The sequence below is a fragment of the Hakea prostrata genome, chromosome 2 (genome assembly GCF_041222555.1).
Source record: "Hakea prostrata isolate BN-2017 chromosome 2, UWA_Hpros_2, whole genome shotgun sequence".
Taxonomy (NCBI): domain Eukaryota; kingdom Viridiplantae; phylum Streptophyta; class Magnoliopsida; order Proteales; family Proteaceae; genus Hakea; species Hakea prostrata.
In genome coordinates this window covers 4,723,746-4,742,922 of record NC_142601.1, presented here as the reverse complement: position 1 = coordinate 4,742,922, position 19,177 = coordinate 4,723,746, and the positions used below count along the sequence as shown (strand labels likewise).

At 37.8% G+C, this 19,177-nt stretch overlaps 1 protein-coding gene and 1 non-coding gene across 7 annotated transcripts; one reads left to right on the top strand and one right to left on the bottom strand.

Annotated features, from left to right (window-relative positions):
- Positions 1-1,401: 1,401 nt before the first annotated feature.
- LOC149023376 (putative NOT transcription complex subunit VIP2) lies at positions 1,402-17,588 on the bottom strand. 6 transcript variants are annotated; one of them, XM_089143927.1, is made up of 15 exons: positions 17,453-17,588; positions 17,346-17,374; positions 13,950-14,082; positions 11,203-11,317; positions 10,948-11,126; positions 10,372-10,747; positions 7,888-8,097; positions 7,707-7,805; positions 6,158-6,246; positions 5,789-5,977; positions 5,249-5,680; positions 5,107-5,159; positions 4,977-5,018; positions 1,991-2,135; positions 1,402-1,895 (listed from the first exon to the last, which is right to left on the bottom strand). In XM_089143927.1, exons 3-15 carry the CDS (start codon positions 13,965-13,967, stop codon positions 1,836-1,838), a joined length of 2,007 nt encoding a protein of 668 aa, XP_089000053.1. In that variant the 5' UTR covers positions 13,968-14,082; positions 17,346-17,374; positions 17,453-17,588; the 3' UTR covers positions 1,402-1,835. The 6 variants fall into 6 exon arrangements, with proteins under 6 accessions (XP_089000053.1, XP_089000055.1, XP_089000056.1 ...); XM_089143929.1 differs by lacking the exon at positions 17,346-17,374 and having other exon boundaries at positions 10,372-10,590; positions 10,699-10,747; XM_089143930.1 differs by lacking the exon at positions 17,346-17,374 and having other exon boundaries at positions 5,249-5,674; positions 10,372-10,590; positions 10,699-10,747.
- On the top strand, positions 11,203-11,289 carry LOC149023377 (small nucleolar RNA snoR35). Its single transcript, XR_016171953.1, has one exon. It is a non-coding gene; the product is annotated as a small nucleolar RNA snoR35 (small nucleolar RNA).
- Positions 17,589-19,177: the final 1,589 nt, after the last annotated feature.

Below are 19,177 nucleotides of genomic sequence, written 5' to 3'. Positions count from 1 at the left end.
TAGGGATCATGCAGCGTTTCGTAGGAATGTAAATGGCTGGTCAAAATTCGAGTTCGATTTGTATTTTTATCCCATTAAAAATGTATGAAATCGATTTTTTTTGAATATATATTAAAATTTAGATGATCCGATTAATAATCGGATTCAAATTTGGAGATGCCAATTTTTACTCAGATATTATCTAATTCGATTAATTATTTGACAGATAATAATCGTATCCTATATCCTTATTTGATTAAAGTTTAATTTTGGAGAATACATCATTGTCCCTTCATCGCCGATGCAGAGTTGTTCTAGTGGTTGAAACCAACACCTGTTAGTGAAGAGGTCGTGTGTCTTTTTCCCACGTGCTTGATGTTGAGTTTGGGTCAATTACTAATACTGGGGTAAACTTGTAATTACATTGGGATTAGAGTTTTAGGTTTCCCTATAAATAATCTTTGTAGTATAAGGAAAACCCATCCTAAGGATAAGAATAAGGATTGGGGGCAAACAAAGGGTAGCACTTTGTAGGTGTGAGAGTGATGTGGGGTTTTTCTGAAATAGTGGAACTCCTTTTCTCTCTGATAGACATAGCCATGGTTTTGAGGCATATTAATATTTCCATCTCTTGATTGATCTAACCACACACTTACACACTTGCTTTTTCCCGCTTGCTTGAGGCATATTAATATCTCCATCCCAGACTTAAATAAAGCCCATTTGTATAAAAAAATAATAATAATAATAACTAATTACATTATAAAAAAATTTTAACCTTGAATTCAGATCGAATATTATTCGAAAATTCATTTAACTAATCAACAAATTCAAATTCATTTATAAATTTACACATCCAACTCATATCGGATTCAAAATTTGGATAACGTATTTAATAATAAAATTCAACTTCAGATATTACCATATCTTAGCCAAATCCAATCCGTTTACATCTTTAGTGTCTAGTTCCAACCTGAGGAGTCTTCAGTGAGACCGAGAGGCAGTGTCTGGTTGAGTTAGATGTTGAAATAGTCTAAAAAGATACACAGCCAAGCATACAAGGAATCACCTTATGAGAAGTTCAACAAAATACCCCACGGCAAAATAGGAACCAGACGAGAATTTTTATTTTTGGGTCTAACAGGAAGCACTACCCAAGAGGCCCGGCCCCAGGGGATTTAAGCTCTAAAGATCAAATCTCTGATCTCAATGGCCTTCCACAGAATAATCTCATCCTATTCCCTTTTTGCCTTTTCTGGCAAAATCTCATTCTATTTCTGAAAACAGGAAAATTGATACGATATAGCTACCACAAAGAGCCTATGCTTCAAAACTGTCCAGATTTAATCGATCAGCATTCTTGTTCCCAGTTTTACTTATAATAGTAGAGAAACAAAAAGAAAATCAAATAAGTTAAACAAACGTCAGTAAAAAACACAAGTGGCTGATTCAATCCAAGGCCTAAAGAGATTGCTTTTAGTTAGAAGCATGTGACCATCACTGCCCAGTCTTTGCAACAGCAGGGCCAGTCATTCCAAATAACCAGCCGCAGACATGGTTAATCGGCTTTAAGATGAGCTTTTCATGCTCTGTTTTGATACACCAAACACATATACTATTCGATGTGAATTAGCTTCATATGGTATCCTATCATTTGTAGGCCAACTAGTTTAGGAAATTTGGACCAACAAGGCATGCAAACTATAGCAACAGGCAGCAGAAAACTAGTAATATGACTACCCAATGAAATTAAAAAGAAACTAAATTACACGGCAGCAATGTGCTTAATGAGCCTTCTTTTTTTTTCCTTTCTGTTCTAAACAAATGAGCTGAAACTTTACATGTGAAATGTTCTGTTAATGTTGAGGTAGCAATGGTCTCTTCTCCAACAGCTCATAATGGAGAACAAAGTTATCCTGCACCATAAACCATCTCATCAATAGGGCACCTTACTAAAAAGAATAAATTCCTAAATTTTAAATGAGAAAGCATGAGTGTCTGGGATCAAAACCTTTCGGACTGTTTCCCATGTGTTTGGATCAAAACATAGGTAGGATCCCCTCTCATAAGTGTTTGTCTTAACAAGTGGCTCCATGTTTGTGATCCTTATGAACCATAAACGGTTTTCTTTGTGGTAGAGCCACCCTCTATTATACCTGCAAAAACAAAGAGCAGTCCATAGCCCCAGTGACTATTGTTGCAGATAATTACATAAATTTAAGAGGGGAGAACCCAAGAGGAGCTCATGAAATTGGATCAAACAAATCCAAGTAACAGCAACCACATCATCATTCCAAGGTGGCAAACTAGCGGAGCCAGTCCACATATCTATATTCCCCATCTTCTAAAACTTTTGTCCATACATAAAACAATTTTTTATTTAAAATAAAAAAGGGGGAACAATACCGCCTCTGGGTTATTGGGCAAGCATATGAACTCACAATTATCAAAATACTGAGAAACCAGATGGAACTGAGAGGCTTTAGAAAGATCAGATCCACTGACAAAGCCCCACTGGCGCTGACCGCTCCAATTGCTTGGATGATAAAATATAAAAACAAAACTCAAGACAAAAATGCTTGATGGCAATAAAGAACTGTAAAGCTGAATCTGAGGTCCAATGCTGGCAAGAGTTGAACGAACCTTGACAAATGCTCATTAGTTTAATTGACTGCAGGGGGAAGAATGTATCTAAAGATGCCTTTACCCCCTATTCCTATGCCTTCACTTGTTTCCAGACAACCAACCATCCCAACCCCCTATATCCCCCAGATTTAAGGAAAAAGCAAAAATCACCCCCTTTTCTTAATAGGAGGATTAGCCCTGAAAGCCTTAGATTTAACCAGTAATGGACCTCTCTATGGGCCCAAAATAAGGGCATATAGACTAATGAAAAATCCTAGTCTATTTTAACTGTAGGGCGAGTAGGACATTTTAATTATTAAGTTGTCGAGACTACCTAGCCTTCACCCACACAAGGACCCCCTAAGTGTTCTAAGTTGGTTTCTTTTACCTCCTAATTATAGGAGTTTGTTTTGAAGGTAGCTAACAGCCTAACACTTAGGATTCTATTCTTAATGGGAATTAAGTTTGTAATTGGCCTTTGAGCCTTGTAAGTAACCCCCCACAATGGCAAGAATAGATAAGCCAGTTTATGTGATTCATGCCTAGTAAACATTTGTTGTTTCTTCTGTTTAAGAGCTCAGACATGTTACAAGTCTAGGTCGGAAGTTTTGCTGTTTAAAGTCCGAGACCTCGTACCCTTGGTGCTTAAAGCCCAAGGTGATATAAGGAGTTTGGTGCTTAAAAGTCCAAGGTGGTATGAAGAGTTTGGTGTCCTCCCAACCTGCACATCAATCCCTAACTCTTATTAGAAATCCTAAATCCACAGATTTTCCCTTTTTCCAAAATCCTACCCTAGTTTACCCAATATGAGCTGGTTTGCTAGAAATCCTGCTGCTTGGCCCTAAGTCCTTTCCAGGCTACATTACTAAAACCCTAGTCGAAACTTTCTCTGAAACCACATCAACCAGCCTCTCCTATATTTTCTCAATTGTCCTAGATTTTAGGACTTAGAATCCCACCATCAGAATTCTCTCAAACTAGGGTAGAACCCCCCCCCCCTCCTCCAACCCGCAAATCCCCAAGTTTTCCCTTTTCCAAAACCCTACCCCTATTTTGGTCAATTCAAGCTGGTTCTTTGGAGATCCTACTACCTCACCTTAGTCCCATCTAATGCTACATCATGTAGTTTAGGCCAAGTACCATGTATAACGTATGACTTCAAATAGAGCTGTTTGGAGAGCTGATATCAATGTGGCAGACCTCATGTGGCTGTAACCAGTAATGTAAGAGATACAGGAAGAAGAAGAAAAGAAAAGAAAAAAAAGAGCGCCATAAATCAATTAACAAAAGCAGTCATAAGAAATGGGAAGAACGACTTTGTCAGCAGGAATAGAGGATATACAACAAGCCAGTTCCGGAATATCAATCCCATACATGCAGCTGTGCAGCATCAAAGCTGTCAACAAACTCAAAATATTATGTTCAAAATCATGCATAATTGAAGTTTGGGGCACACAAAGATATAACCTTTTAGCATTGCTAAATCAGCTAGCAATAACTCCTAATTACCCTCTCATGAAAGAAAAAAAAATAAGAAAAACAATCTTAAATCCAGAGTCCATTCTGACTAACAAGGATCCTAATCTAACTCAATCCCATCTCATTAAATAAGGTTACATCTTGCTGCCACTGTTCCTGTACTCAAACCATATCCTTCCTACCCCAACATAACCCCCCCCCCCAAAAAAAAAAGGAAAGAAGAAGAATACGGAAATATCTTGTAGGCTGTGCCAATAAAACCCGTAAAATTATAAAGGCCAACCTAAATTTTAACTACTTATAGCTTGTCCTCAGTGATTGGACTACCACCAGCACTTTGTGGACCTTCCAAGCTTGTGCGTAAGCTTCTATCGGGAACATATTAATCGATCTATTCAAATACAACTGCATCAACAGTGAGGAGAAAAGCTTGACAGAATTGAGCCTTCCATGTAGCAGTGGAGTGAGGAGTTATGATCGGTAGAGAATGTACATCACTTATTCAACCTAATAAACAAGCTATCACAGTTCCACAATTCACTAAAGGTAGGTGACATGCAGCAGATCTAGCACACAATGGTTTATGAAGTGCAGAAAACTGGCAAAACCATTTAGTTATTGCAGATTGAGTAAGCAGGAATGCCATCAAAAAGCTGCAATACTTGCAAAGGATTAAGGAGTGGGGTGAGTACACGGAAGACACATCCAAGAGTTGAAATACAAAAAACCATGTAGGCTTCAGGTCTGCAAGGTTTGATCATTGCCCTTTTACAGGTCAAAATACGGGCTTGGACCTGCTTAATGAGAAACACGCCATCTATTCAAAATGATCAGGCAAAGAACAATATAACCCAAATATAGAACTGCAGAAAATTTTAGTTATGAATGCGTACAATTCATTAGCCGCATACAACTGGGCCTCATCTTTTGGCATGCTGCGCAAACACACAAAAAGAAAGGGTGTAAGTCATTTAAACACCAAACAAACCATTGGCAGAAATTAACACATGTAAAACAGCAAACCTGTAAAATACATAAAACAACGTTTCCAACTGGTACTTCGAAAAATACATTTGCTGCATGCATCACACAAAGGTTGGAATGAGAATATATGGATAGGAAGATCTAAAAAGAAACCTCAAGTTAAAGGTCAAGATCAGTTTACATGTAGTACAGGTGGTGGTTTAGAATAATAACATTCTGGCACACTAAACTCCGGCTCTCCCTTGGCAGGGTCATCGGACCATGGGGATCCAAAAGTTTTGTGAAGGTTATCCGTCGAGTTCAAATTTAGCCCAAGAGTTGTCAGATCAATTCCAAGTGAAAGGGACATCAAGTTGGGATCACTCATCTTTATCACACTTAATAAACCAAGCAAACCAAATCGATCGGGAACAGCTTGGGGCACATGCATTGACTTCATGCCCTGATCTCTAAACGACTGATTCACAGTTGACATTTGCTGTAGCCGAAACTGAGATTGATTTTGGTGTTGTTGATACTGTTGAATAAGCTGTTCATATGAGCCCATACCAGATACAGAATTTGGAGAGTTCAAAGGTCTCAATCCCATTCCAGGTTGACCACCAGTCTGAACCTATTCAGGGAAGCAAAAAAATCCAAAACTTGTGAGGTGAATGTTTGCAGTATGAACCAAATGCCACAATACTTTTCACAAGATCCATTGATGGAATCTCATGATCACCTGTGAGTGATAGGCTGCATGGGAAGATGGGACCCAATGATCAGAGTTATGTAAATGTAGCATATCCTGACTGTTAGCAGGAGTAAAGGAAACCCCACTGCCACTAACTGATGAACCATGTTGCTGCTGTTGCTGTGGACGATGAGATGAATATGTTCCCGCCAAGTTGAATCCAGCAGACCTACCCATCTATATATAGAAAGAAGTAACTCACTAACAAAATTTATTGTACACAAAGAAAGGCTAAACTCAAAAAGCACAGGAAGACATATAGCACTTGGGAAGAGCCAACACAACATGTCTTTTTCATTCAACCCATTGCATGGTATATTTAAAATGGAGAATCTGGCACATAGAAGCCATTCTTACAGGGTAGTGCTGAGATTGCATTATGGAAACAGCATTGTCATGAAGCTGTTCTTTCTGATGCAAATCCATTGCATAATCAGAATTTCCTCCTGCACAGCAATGAAAAAGCAGAATTAAAGTAAAGAAATATGCAACCAGCTTAACATAAGCAAGATATAATCTCCAATGTCAGTAACATATAAAAAGGGGTTTTTTTTCCCTTAACCCTTTTATGCACCAGAGAATTCTATTGAAAGTGCTGATCATGTATTCTTTCCCTGTCCCTTTTCCATATCTCTTTGAAGAATTATTCTCAGAAAATGGGGCCCCACCCTTTAGCTAGCTAAAATTTAATACTGAATGGAGGTGAATATGAAATAATTTTAATGGTAAATCTCCCTCTGACAGTTGGAAAGTTGGTCTTCAGTGAAGTGATTTATCATATATGGGTGGGACAGAAACAAAAGATGAGGGACATCCTCACTCTTATACCATTGAGAAAATCTTGGGCACAATCTATTTCAAAATTAGAAATCAAATTGATCATAATTTTAATGTGTTTGCCCTGAGACTCCAGAGGAGTAGGCATCTTGCCACTCCCTGGGTCCTTCACTTTTTCTCCCCACCCCCTAGTTTTATTGGGTCATCAGAATCTTCTTCATGGTTGTTTCCACTCCATCCGTTTTTGCAGGTCATTTTGACCCCTCGCTCTTTATTGAGTCCTATTAGGTTGTGGCTTCATTCCATATTCATCTGTTTGGGTCTTCTCTATCAGTTAGCCTCGTTAGATCACCAAGAAGAAAAGATGCAACAGTAAATCATAAAGCAACATGTCAATGTGTTGCATACTTGCATTGAACAAAAGAAAAAGCACAGTAAGCTATAGAGCACAGACAATTCTACAAAACCTCTATATTTCATTCTTTCATTTGTATATTTCTGTGGCCAGGGATGGTCTTACTTAACAACCCCCCCCCCCAACAACCCCCAAAAAAGGAAAAACACGCACACACACCCCTATTTCTTTTGTCATATTTTACTCCTCTGTTGATCCACCCAAAATTCAGATTTTCAAGCATGCTGAAAATGAAGTGGGAACACTCTATATCACAAGTATATGTTACAAAGCCAGGGCATCTTGATACCAAATTTTAGATGTGGAACCACGGATTTTGACACATAATGCATCACAATTTAATTTATTAATGCCAAAAGCCAGTTTCTTGTTAAAATCTTCTTAACCTTCCACCACACCAGCCCCCCAAGCCCATCACCAGCAACAAAAATTAAAGAACAAAATCTAACCAGGAGGGCATTCTGATAGATGAAGGGACCAAAATCAGGCTTAAATTTGGACTGGTTCATCATATTTAAAAAGGTAGTCAAGCTGTTGGATACCATTGGATCATTCTACATGATCAAGTATGCAAGTACTAAGATTTCCACCACATCAAATTCCAGATACTGACATCTCCAAGCAAATATATGAACTGAGGAAAGCTAAATTATAGCAATAAGCATAGTGTGTAGGTTGACCACAATTGTAGCCTCTCAGAGAATAAATGAGCACCGTTAAATCCAGGTAATGCTGGAAAATCTTCATTTTGGATGCTGAATTCTTGGTTCTGTTGGACAATAGGACTAACACCATTTTGTTTTCGTATAGAACCTGCAAATTCATGGCTAAAATATTATCCCCATGGCAGGAATAAGAACAATAAGTCAGCAATAGCATAGGAACTGTCCAATACCAAATTGTCCTTGTGGCCCTCCAGCAGAATTAGGGCGCCCAGTCAACTGAGGGAAATCATTCATGTCAAAAGGAGAACTGTCACTGGAGTTCACATCATTAAATATACCCATTGAGCTTAAATTATTCCCTGCTTGGACTTGACTTTGAGATAGTGGGCCTCCAGCTGTAGTATATGAATTTCCAAGCGTTGACATCATCTGCAGTGATGCTGAATGCAGTATATGTTATTCTCATATAAAAAATCGAGCAGGAAAGATACTTTGGAGAAATACAATCTTTCAACTGGACAATGAAAGATAATGAAAATAGAATTGACCTCCAAGTATCATAAATTAAACATTGCAACCTAAGAGACAGCTTGCACAAACAGATTCATAATGAACTAACTACTACAAACAAAAACCCAAAATACAAGCATCCACTTGACAACATGAAGAAACTTATCTTGAAGATAACATCCCCACATTAAAAAGTATGATCTCATAAAAATTTAAACAAAAAGTATGATATCAAATTACAAATATCTCATATGACATCACTAGCAGTAAGTACTCAAACAAGGTTCAGCAAACAACAAATAGATTTCCATTGAATAGATTTGAATAAAACTTAGTAATACTGAAAAAAGTAGGCAGAAATACTTATACGCTGTGCCATAATCCACACAAGCAAGTCAACTTAAGTTCAACTAAGGGCAAAATATACATACAAACAAATATTTAAATTTAATATAAGGTTAAGGCTGTGAAGCCGTGCACTATGCACACCCTATGACACATTTTAGTAAAGCTAGTTAGTTAAAAGAAGGAAAAAAAATTTAACAAAATTTAGCATAGAATAGATACATCAAGCTACAAGTTAAAAGAACAAATTCTACAAAAAAGTATCAGGAATGAGCTTATGCAAGATGCGACAGCTGTGTCCAAAAAGTGTCTGAAAGTGTCTAAGGGTCCAACACATTGCCTACGTAGAAATTAACAAATCTTCAAAAGAAAAGCTTCTTCCTTATATAAATAAAAGCCATAGTCACCTAAGCGTCGCCTAGGCGTCCGGGCACCTTCGGAGTGCCTCAAATCGGTGTCGCCTCATTTTCAGAGGCGATTGCCTTGGGGTATGAGGCATTGCCTAGGCATCGCCTCAAGAGCCTCGGACGCCTTATACCCCAAGGCGTCCGCTTTTTTTTCTTTTTTAAATTACATGAAAGATGCCAAATCGAAGGTATATATTGAATTATTTATTAGATTCCAATTGTAAAGTATCTATTATTTGAACCTATATGCATATTTATAATGACGCTACATGTGATCAAATGTTAAAATAAAAAATAGAAAAACATACAAAATCGAAAGAGAATAAGTTCTTGACTCAAGTCTCACACTCTCACTCTCACTCTAATCCCTAATCTCTTTCTCTTCCTCTCTTCTTCTCTTCCATTCCCGCGACGACACTCTGGCAAGCCACGCGACAAATGACTTCTTCTCTTCCTTTCTTCCCTCGACTTTTTATTTAGGACCTCCTATGTGTGGTTTGTAGTATGTTGGATGACTTGAGGTAGGCTAATATTAGTTTTTTTTTTTTTTTTTTTTTTAAATCATATAAGATATTATAGATTTATAATGAATTGGAGTGAATGAGATGTACACTAAAAATTCCACTTAAAACGCCCCAACCGCCTCAAAAGCGCCTCGGAGGGCGCCTCATCCTCATTGCCTCAATTAGCCTAAACCGCCTTGCATCGCCTCATCACCATGACAACTATGATAACAGCATCAAAAAGGTTTGTTCATGTGAGGGGAGAAATGAGTGGTTTGGTGGATGCTCAAGTAGGGAAAAGTACTGACAAGTGACAACTAATGCTTCAGAAAAAAAATATGGTAAAGTCTGAGAAAATGATGATTTATGATGCCCATTATGGACTTCATTGAGATCATCTAAGTCAAATAATCAAGACCTTATTCAGATTGTTAGATGCATTTTGCTGTCATGTTGTCCTCTAATTGTCACCAACAGGTTTAGAGTTATGCTTAAACTAACATATAATAATGTCAAATTGCTGGAACTTTCAACTATAAAAAAAGAACTAGAAATGCTCCTGAGATTCAGCTGACTAATTAAAACTAGAAGCAGAATACAATAATTTTGAAAATTTTTGGCTCCGATGTTGCAAATTATCATTATGCATTCAAACTAAACCATGATCATTTTGAAAAACATTACTTCACTAAAATCTAGTTAGCCAGAGAAAGCATGATCATCAACGCACTTGTAACCATTTTTTAGGGTAACACGGCAGTAACAGGGGGGAAAATGGAAGCGAAGTAGCAACAAATAACTGTAATTCTATGCGTGTGAGTGCGTGTGTTTTTCTTTTCTCTCTCTCTCTTTCTTTTTTTTAACCACCTCCCCCACTCCAAACCAACCCCCCCCCCCCGCCAAAAAAGGGGGAAATCATAAAGGAATTCAGTAAGGCTAAAGCCACTACCTGGCTGAAGCACACCACTCATTAATCTGTTAGATCCATGCATACCCAGACCTCCAGATCCACTATTAGCAATCATGTTCAGCCGTGAAGCAAGACCAGGGACTGTCAATCCTCCACTAGAGCTTATGCTCCTTCCGATGTTACCCCCACCAACAATGTTCCCCATCGAACTTGTTATTCGAGGACCTGCATTTCCCAAAACTGGAGAGACTCCCAATCCTGGAAAAGCAACTTGGTTACCAATTGCAGCAGAGATTGGAAAGGAATAGAACAACCAACTCCACAAAATGCTACCACTTAAATAAGGGTTTAATATAATACTTGTACCTCCTCTATTTGTGGCTCCTGAATGTCCATGTGTGTTGCTATGAGATATCTGCATAAAAAGGGCAGAATCCCAAAGATCAACACGAAGGAGTAGGGGAAGAGGGGCAGAGGGGTAAAGAAGTTAACCCAACAAAACTCAATTCAACTATGTAGGTTAAGTACAAGAATCCTGTCTCAACAGAATAATTTGTAATATTGCAACCAACTTAGAGGGATCATTGATCACATACATCTTGTAGCATGCAATACCTGTGAAAGAGCAACAGGAAGATTGTTTGATGCAAATCGTCCACCAGAATGGCTACCCATTGGTTGCTGAATGCCACTTGAAGGAACACCATTCAGTGTTGAATTTCTTGATGCTACGGTGCCTGGCATGTTGGGCATATTGAAACTACCATGAACACTATGCAACCCTTGCATGGTTCCTATAAAAAAGAATCACTGAGATCATCTAGAGTATATTTACAAGCAACAATTAAAAGATCCAGCAAAGGTACAAACCGGTGTGATGATAAACAGGGGATCCTCCTGCAGATGCAGACTGGGAAGAAAAAGATGTTGCAAAGGATCTACCTGTCGTATCTGGGAGATTTGAACTAGATCCATTCAAAGCTGACTGCAACCATAAGTACAATGCTCTTAAAAATAATAATAAATAAAAAATGAAATAAGAAGATGCATCATAACCCAAATCTCCAATGGAAAGTGTAATAGTGGCAGTAGCAGTAGTATACTAGAAGCACAAGCTGCAGACCGATGTTAGGAAAGCATTTATGTCAGGCATGACAATGCACACTTCATTATGGCACAAATTTTCTTGTGACCTGCGTCAAAGTCCTGCCTTTCCAGCTCTGAACACAAATGATACCAGAGGCGGACACAGCAGAACTCAGCCTGTGTTTGCTGCCGGTCCCAAGCCCCAGTAAAGGAGGAGGGCCGGTGCGCCAGGTCGGCAGACAGATTCAACAACATTACATATAAATGCGATGCTACAGCATTCCTCCATAAGCAACAAGCCACATCAACACCTGGATGCGGTGATAAGTAGGCAATGGATCCCGCCCAGTGGACGACTACGGGTAAAGAAGCTAATCCAGAAATGTAGGATTAAATTGTCATCTTGAAAAATAGTATCTTTAACAGGTAAGAACTTATAATTAATAGATGTTACAAGGAAAAGAATGATTAATATAGCTTTGCATTTAAGAGACTAGATAGAAGGGTAAAAAGCTAAGGAGTTGGATGACTTTAAATTTTGGTACACTAGGGATACAAGTAATGAAAGTGGAGTAGGCATAATAGTGGATAAAGGTTTACAAAGCATTTGTTTAATGGAATAAAGTGGGGTAGGAAAAAGTAAGTTTTTCCACAAATACCAAATTTTGGGTTTGTTTGTTTGGCTGGGGAGAGATAATGAAGAGACAACCCTCCATAATTAAAAGGAATTGTTTGCTTACGTGGCAAAACAATTTTTCGTCTTTTCCCACCTCATCTCTTGTAAACGTCCTACACTTTCATGTGAAGCTTTGTGGGAAAGGGAGGAAAATAAAAATATTATTCTATTTAACATGGGACACACATTTTCAACTTTTTTAAAATTGTTTCTTGTTCCCCCAACCACTATTAATGGGTCCCACCTTTCTATCTTTTCCATCCTCCTTTTTCTTGCAACCAAATGATCTACTAAAGAATGATGTGGTGGATGTCAAAAGAATAGGCGATAATGGAGAAAGAGATAATAAATATAATTAGTGCATATGCACCTCAAGTAGGACCAGATGAAAGTCTAAAAGTTACAATTTTGGGCAAATATGGATGGATTAATGCAAGGAATTCATCAAGCAGAAAAGATTATTGTAGAGGGTGATCTAATTAGACATATATCGAAAGATCAAAAGAAGCTATTAAAGCGTACATGGAGAACATGGGTTTGGAGAGAGAAATGAGAAGTTATTTTGGTTTCAAATTTTGTTGTTGCTTTTGATTTATCCATCGTAAATACGTACTTCAAAAAGAGAGAGGAGCATCTAATTACCTTCAAAAGTAGACATCTGCTAAAAAGATTCTTCCTAACTAAAAGGTCAGATAGGTTGTTGAGCCAGGATTTGCAAGGTGATACCAAGGAAAAGCTTAACCACACAATAAAGACAAGTGGTCTTGGATGAGATCAAGGGAAAGAAGAGGGAAACAAGTTTGTTTATGAAAACAGGAGGATGGGAGGCAAGAAAAGTGGGAAGGGTTAAAATTTGTGACATTTAAAGATCACCTTGTCTGACATCCTATAATAGAAGAACCCAATGATCTATATGGGACCAATACGTACTTTGACGGCTATAAACAAAGTGGAGTGGTTAACATGGATCCTACAGTATCTTGAATTGACTATTCATAGTAGGTGTAGTGGGTTGAGTCCATTGACGCTAGGTCATCAGTTCAATAATAAAGTCAAAATATATAACCATAACACAACATGTAGATAAATGAGTTATGTTTAGTCACACACACACACACACACCCCGGCAACCACAAACAAAAATCATCATACCACTATTAAATCCATAACAGGTGACCTCATGTCATGTTGGGTTTTGGTTAAGCGTTCACATCACACCAAGGTTGATTCAAATACTATGAAATGTTGTATGAAACTGAATCCAATAGCTTTTTATAAAAGGATGATAATAAGACTTGAGCTTCAAATCTCGTGCATGAATGCTTTAATCAAAACACCAAGCTACACGAACCATAAATTCATTTTAGTATCTATTATCAAACAATTCTCATATCAAGAGGTAGTAAGGGCTAGAAACCCTCAACCCTAAAATAACAGCCGTTACACTAAACGTTCCAAGCAAAATTCTCTCCCCATCTCAAGGGATTGAATTGACATAAACCCTGCCCCTGCCAATTTGACATCTTGTAACATGTCCCCTCATGCAGCCACGCTTTTACCCACACTCTACAATTTTGCATCTTGTTCATCGCAGGTAGGCAGGTTATCTAGGAAGTCGCCACCCTTAGTACATCATATCTACCATCTAGGAAGGATAAGTCAACAGTAACACCAAAAATAATAAAAAACACAGAGCATCAGCGTGAATAAACACTAGTAATAGAGCATAAACTAGGCCTCACATGAACCCATTCGAGCAAGTGTTGTGGCCTTGGAATTTACAACTCAACCTGTACATGAAACTATTTCCAATACCATATAATATTTAAAGAATAGTATTAAGCAGGAAATGTACATTAAGGAGCCCAGACATTGTGGAGATATCAAAAAGATCTGCAGGAAACCATTCTTTGCTTAGCAGCACCCCTTCCTCTTCCTAATAGTGGCTTGACAAGGGAATTTTCTTTTGTTCTGAACCGCAGTCTAGTCTGAAAAGCCATCCATGATGATAATAGATGAGTTTTCAAAAATTCTAAATTGGGATAGCAGCTCTCACATAGTATTTGATATCAGCAGCAAAGGAATGAAACATTTAAAACAAGTGCTAAAAGTAAATAGAATTGTGGTTTCACATCCAACAACTGCCTGCCACCATCGACTATAGCATGTGACAGTCATGAAACCTCCAATATTAAACATTTTAATGCCTATTATTTGCAGTTTACTGCTTTTAATTATTTAGTGGTTTACCCCCTAATGTATAAGAAAAAACTACTGTTGGTAATAGCCAATATGTATAACACGTAAGACTGCAGGAACAATACAATAGAACAGAAAATCAGTAGGAATGGCAACAAGGTGGATCAACCTGAAACCATCCTTGCCCCAGCCTTAATAGTTATATGGTTGGTTTAGACTTTCAGTACTGACAAACCCCATCCAAAACAGAACCTGCTTCGTCCACTAAAAATGGCAGACTTCTTTATTCATGATAAGGCTGCCAATACACCACATGTTATAGATCAAAATATCTCATAATGGAACAGGCTCCCCACAGCCAATTCGAACTCTGCTAGACTGTCAGGAAGATAAGTAGCAGCTCTATAGCTCACCTGAACAAGATGCTTAGTACGATACTGATGTCTGAATCCAAAATGCACCCAAGCCATGAATACAGGTTTTTTGCACCCTTCATATATGAAGGTAAATTTCCTTCTGCAGAATCTTTTTCATCAAATGAAAGATCACCATGGATAAGACAAGTATCCGATAAGAAAGCCACAACTCCTGGCTCATCACCAACAACCAGAAACCAACAAAACTCTCACGCTAAAGATACCTAAGCTAAGGTTTAAAATCCCAGCTCAAACTTAGGATTTGATCTGGGTCAAAACTGAAATTTTCATTTTAGTATTAATGAACTTTGATGACCATTAGAACTTTAAACAGGGAAATTTTAAGAAAACTCTTCATCATTATCCTTAATTATCTCTCCATGACCCCATCTTTTCCCTTTCCCTCTCTATTTCTCTCTGACTTCTCTGCTTTTACATTTCAATACTGAATAAATTACTTGGAAGTCCCAATTTTACAGACACTATTCTAGACTCAAAACTCAAATGAACCATCAGGATTCCAAGATTACCAACCGTTTTAAATGTTTTTCCTGTACTAGTTAGTGTTCCTACCCAAATGGAATCACCTCTGCAAGTCATTCCCTAATATCCACATGCTCCTATCCGTATGTAATCTTCAAACCCATTACACCTAACAGCCCAAGATTACCAATAAACCAGCCTTCAGATTCTTATGCAGCCATAAAATCAAACCAGTGAGATCCCGCAGCACATCAGCAAGCAATAAGATCACGATAAGGAATAAATCCAGATTTCCAAGAAAATACAGTAACAAGAGAATCACAAAATAGAATTCCACCAGTGTTTGCTGCCAGTTCTGAACCCAGTTAAAGGAGTGTTAGTGCATCAGGTTGCCGACCGGCACCGGAGGGGAGGGGAATAAACCTAGTCAAGACCTTTACATTCTACAAACTTATATCAGTGTTGCTATAAAATTAAGGGATTAAACTCAGCCAGATTTCTTGTCAAAGCCCTAGTTGAGAAATAAAGCTTGAGGTGAGCACAAGATGCATTTGCTTTTGTCATTGTTGTCAACACACTTAATCAAGAGCAAAGGATGCGTAAGTTTGACTAGGTAACTAGTGCAGGTTCAATGCAGTCAGCGGTCGCTGTGGAGATGTGTCGTTGATAATGTGGCATCTGGTAGGGTGTCAGACCAATTCAAAAGGCTTGCTATGTTATGGTAACGCAGCAATCATAGCTGGCAGTGGCAGTGGCAGTGGCAGTGAAATAACTCAGCCAATATAGCTGAAGAGATGGTTAACAATAGACAGCAGAGCTGGAGGGTTGGCTTCATCACGAGGTGATAAGAGGCTTGTTGTATTTGGCACGGTGAAGCAGCGATTGAAAACCATAAAGTACATGAGGTGCCTTGTCAATTGAAGCAGTGTTGCCAAATGTGAGTAATTTATTCAGGCAAGACAACTACGAAGTGAGTGTTCTTTGTTAATGACATTACCTTTATGAACATCTACCAACCTCTCAAGCATAGCAATAGAATAGCCACAGCTAATCATCTAGTTCAAATGCTAACATTTCACTTTATATTCTTTCACTTTTTCTATTGTATTACAAAGAAAGTGCTGCAGAAGACCTGACTTCTGTCCATAAAGAACATATGAAGTATGACAAAACATGACGTATGACCTTCCAAAACACTTCAAAAGGCAGTCTCACTCATCTTAAATTATTTTTATCTAAAATGTTCATTTTTGAGATTCATCATTGTCCATCTAAATTTCTCATAGCTAAGACAACAAAGTAGGAGACCAGTTGTTTCATTCTGTAAAAAAAAGAAAGCGCATGTCTAATCACATAATTCTTGAACTGGATGGACCATAAGCTACAAAGTCTACAGATCAGAAAAATTCCCCACATAAATTTTCTTTTCCCAAGCTACCAAACATTTAGTCTTACGCCATATGTTCAACACACCTACAGCTTTTCCCTAGACTACCTCTTCCACCTTGAGGATACGGCATACATAAATCATCATATGAAGCCAACACGACAGGAACTACCTCATTACTGATTGTTCATCGGAAACAATTGGTATAACTCAATTCAATGGGAGGGGGAAAAAACGGACGTAGAGCATTTCGTGATCTGGTCCGCTCAGTTTCAAGACCCTTATTAGCATATGAAGCCAAAGGAACAGGAACTACCCAATTCCTGATTGTTCGTCGGAAACAGTTGGTATAACTCAATTCAATGGGAGGGGGAAAAAACAGACGTAGAGCATTTCGTGATCTGGTCCGCTCAGTTTCAAGACCCTTATCAGCATATGAAGCCAAAGGAACAGGAACTACCCAATTCCTGATTGTTCGTCGGAAACACTTGGTATAACTCAATTCAATGGGGGAGGGAGAAAAAAACAGACATATAGAATGCTCATAATCTTCAAGTTCAAAACAAACCATCAGATATCTAAAATTTTCGCTTCAGGATAAACAAATTAAACTGGATTACTCATATCAAGTCAGTCTCGCAAACTAGGCGACAACGAGCTATTATACACAGAATTAGCAAGGCAATGGAACTAGAATTCTGATCTAAACTCGCAAAAAAGATAAATGTAAAAGATTTTCTCGTCAAGTGTCTCATTGCATACTCACTGATAATAGACAAGAAGTCCACAGAAACCCTTTCGAAGAAAAACAATTAGTCCCTGAAATCTTTTGGGGAAAGAGAAGAGTAGAAGACACTATAATCTCTGCAATACCTTAAAATAACCTGATTAGGAGAAAAGCGACAATCAGAGAGGAATCGGCGGGTGCACGATTAATGTTTCCGCGAGTAACTATGAGAATCTAGCTTCGATGAACCAAGTTCGGACAGGAGATGTAACTCATGTAAGAAGTCACCAGGTTGGCGAATTAGCGAGATAGCGACAGACATGGGCTTAGGCAGTTTATCAGGGCCATTTAGACAACCAAATCGACCATTCATTTCTCTCCCGATGAAAGCCACCTGTCCATAGTTAGATCCGAAGGTGAAGATTACATTAAAATAAAAAATTCTATTTTCTAAATCTTATTTCAATCTTTGGATGTAACTAATAAACAAATATTCTTTATCTAGAAAAAAATAGATGGTTCATTTCTTTGTCAAAAATAAACACGATAAAATTCCCTGGTCTGACTGCAGCTTCCTATATCTACGACTCTTTATTGAGTGAAAAAAAGTTACAGGCCAAAATCTTCAAGAAAATTTTTAATTTTTTTGGGTGAGACCTTTGGGAAATTTGGATAATTAGTTATTTTTGGATTTTTTTAAACAAAATTAGGCAAAACTAACTTTCAATTTACAAAATTAATCTTTTTTTTAAGAAAATAGTAATTGTATTCAGATTACCGAGTTATACAACCAATGGGAATGGAATGCGGCCAAACCCTCCTACTGAGATTGGACAAAGCCTAATAATCAAAACACTCATTTTTTATCCTTTGAATATTTTTACCTAACACTAACCATACCTATATTAAGCAACTACCACTTTATTCTTACGATCCCATATTTTCGGTTCTTTTTTTCTCTAGTTGGTTCCATGGTTGTCTAATGTGTTGGTATAACTAGTTTTAAAGGAAAAAATGTTCAAAAGGGAATGAAAAATCTCGTTGTTTTTGTTAGTTTTTACTAGTTTTGTTAATTGAAACATTGAGTGACGATTTTTGAAATATGAAACATATAAGTAATTAAACCATGTAATTTTTCTAGAATCTCCCCCGCCTTTTCTGGTAGTGTGGGGAATTAATATCTCACAATACTTTACTCCATATATACCTTATTTAATACAATCAATACAATATACAACATAGTACTCAAAAGAAAAAATAATACGATTGATACGGTATATATCCATATAGACTTGTCCATCTTCTCCCCCCCCCAAAAAAAAAGTTTCATTTTGGATTTCACCAAAATACATTGGCTAATACGATTTAATACTCAATACTATACGATATGTCGTTTAAGGTCACTTAATTGATACGTGATATTGACTCTCTAAACTTTAGTTACAACTACATTTTACTTGAGAGCATAAGAGAGATCATCGGTTTGACTCTCACTTGTAGTATTTTAAATTAGGGAAAAATTCAGGGACAACCCAAAATAAAATTAAAGATTGAAGGTCAATGTGGATTTAATATATTGGGTAGTACGAAACCGAGGTTGGAAGACCCGAATGCCCAAGTAAATGTTACCATTGTGTCGATCATGTTTATAGGAGTCTCCCAACTGAAGCCCGACGAAAACAGTTTCCAAACGAAAAAGTTATAGGGGCAGTTACCTAGAGGCAGTTGGATCAGTTGACGGACCGCCCCCAACCTAGAAAAGGGCAATTTCAAGATTTTGATGTTCGAAACCCTATTTTATTATTCTTTTGCCTCTTACACAAATTGTTTATCATTGTTGGAGGGTGAAAGCTCGAGTGGAGTGGGGAGGC

Coding starts and splice junctions, on each gene's coding strand:
- LOC149023376 (XM_089143927.1), bottom strand. Junction 8,098..10,371: donor GAGTGGTGTGCTTCAGCCAG/GTAGTGGCTTTA, acceptor TACTGCATTCAG/CATCACTGCAGATGATGTCA. Junction 5,681..5,788: donor ATGCAGCCTATCACTCACAG/GTGATCATGAGA, acceptor TTCCCTGAATAG/GTTCAGACTGGTGGTCAACC.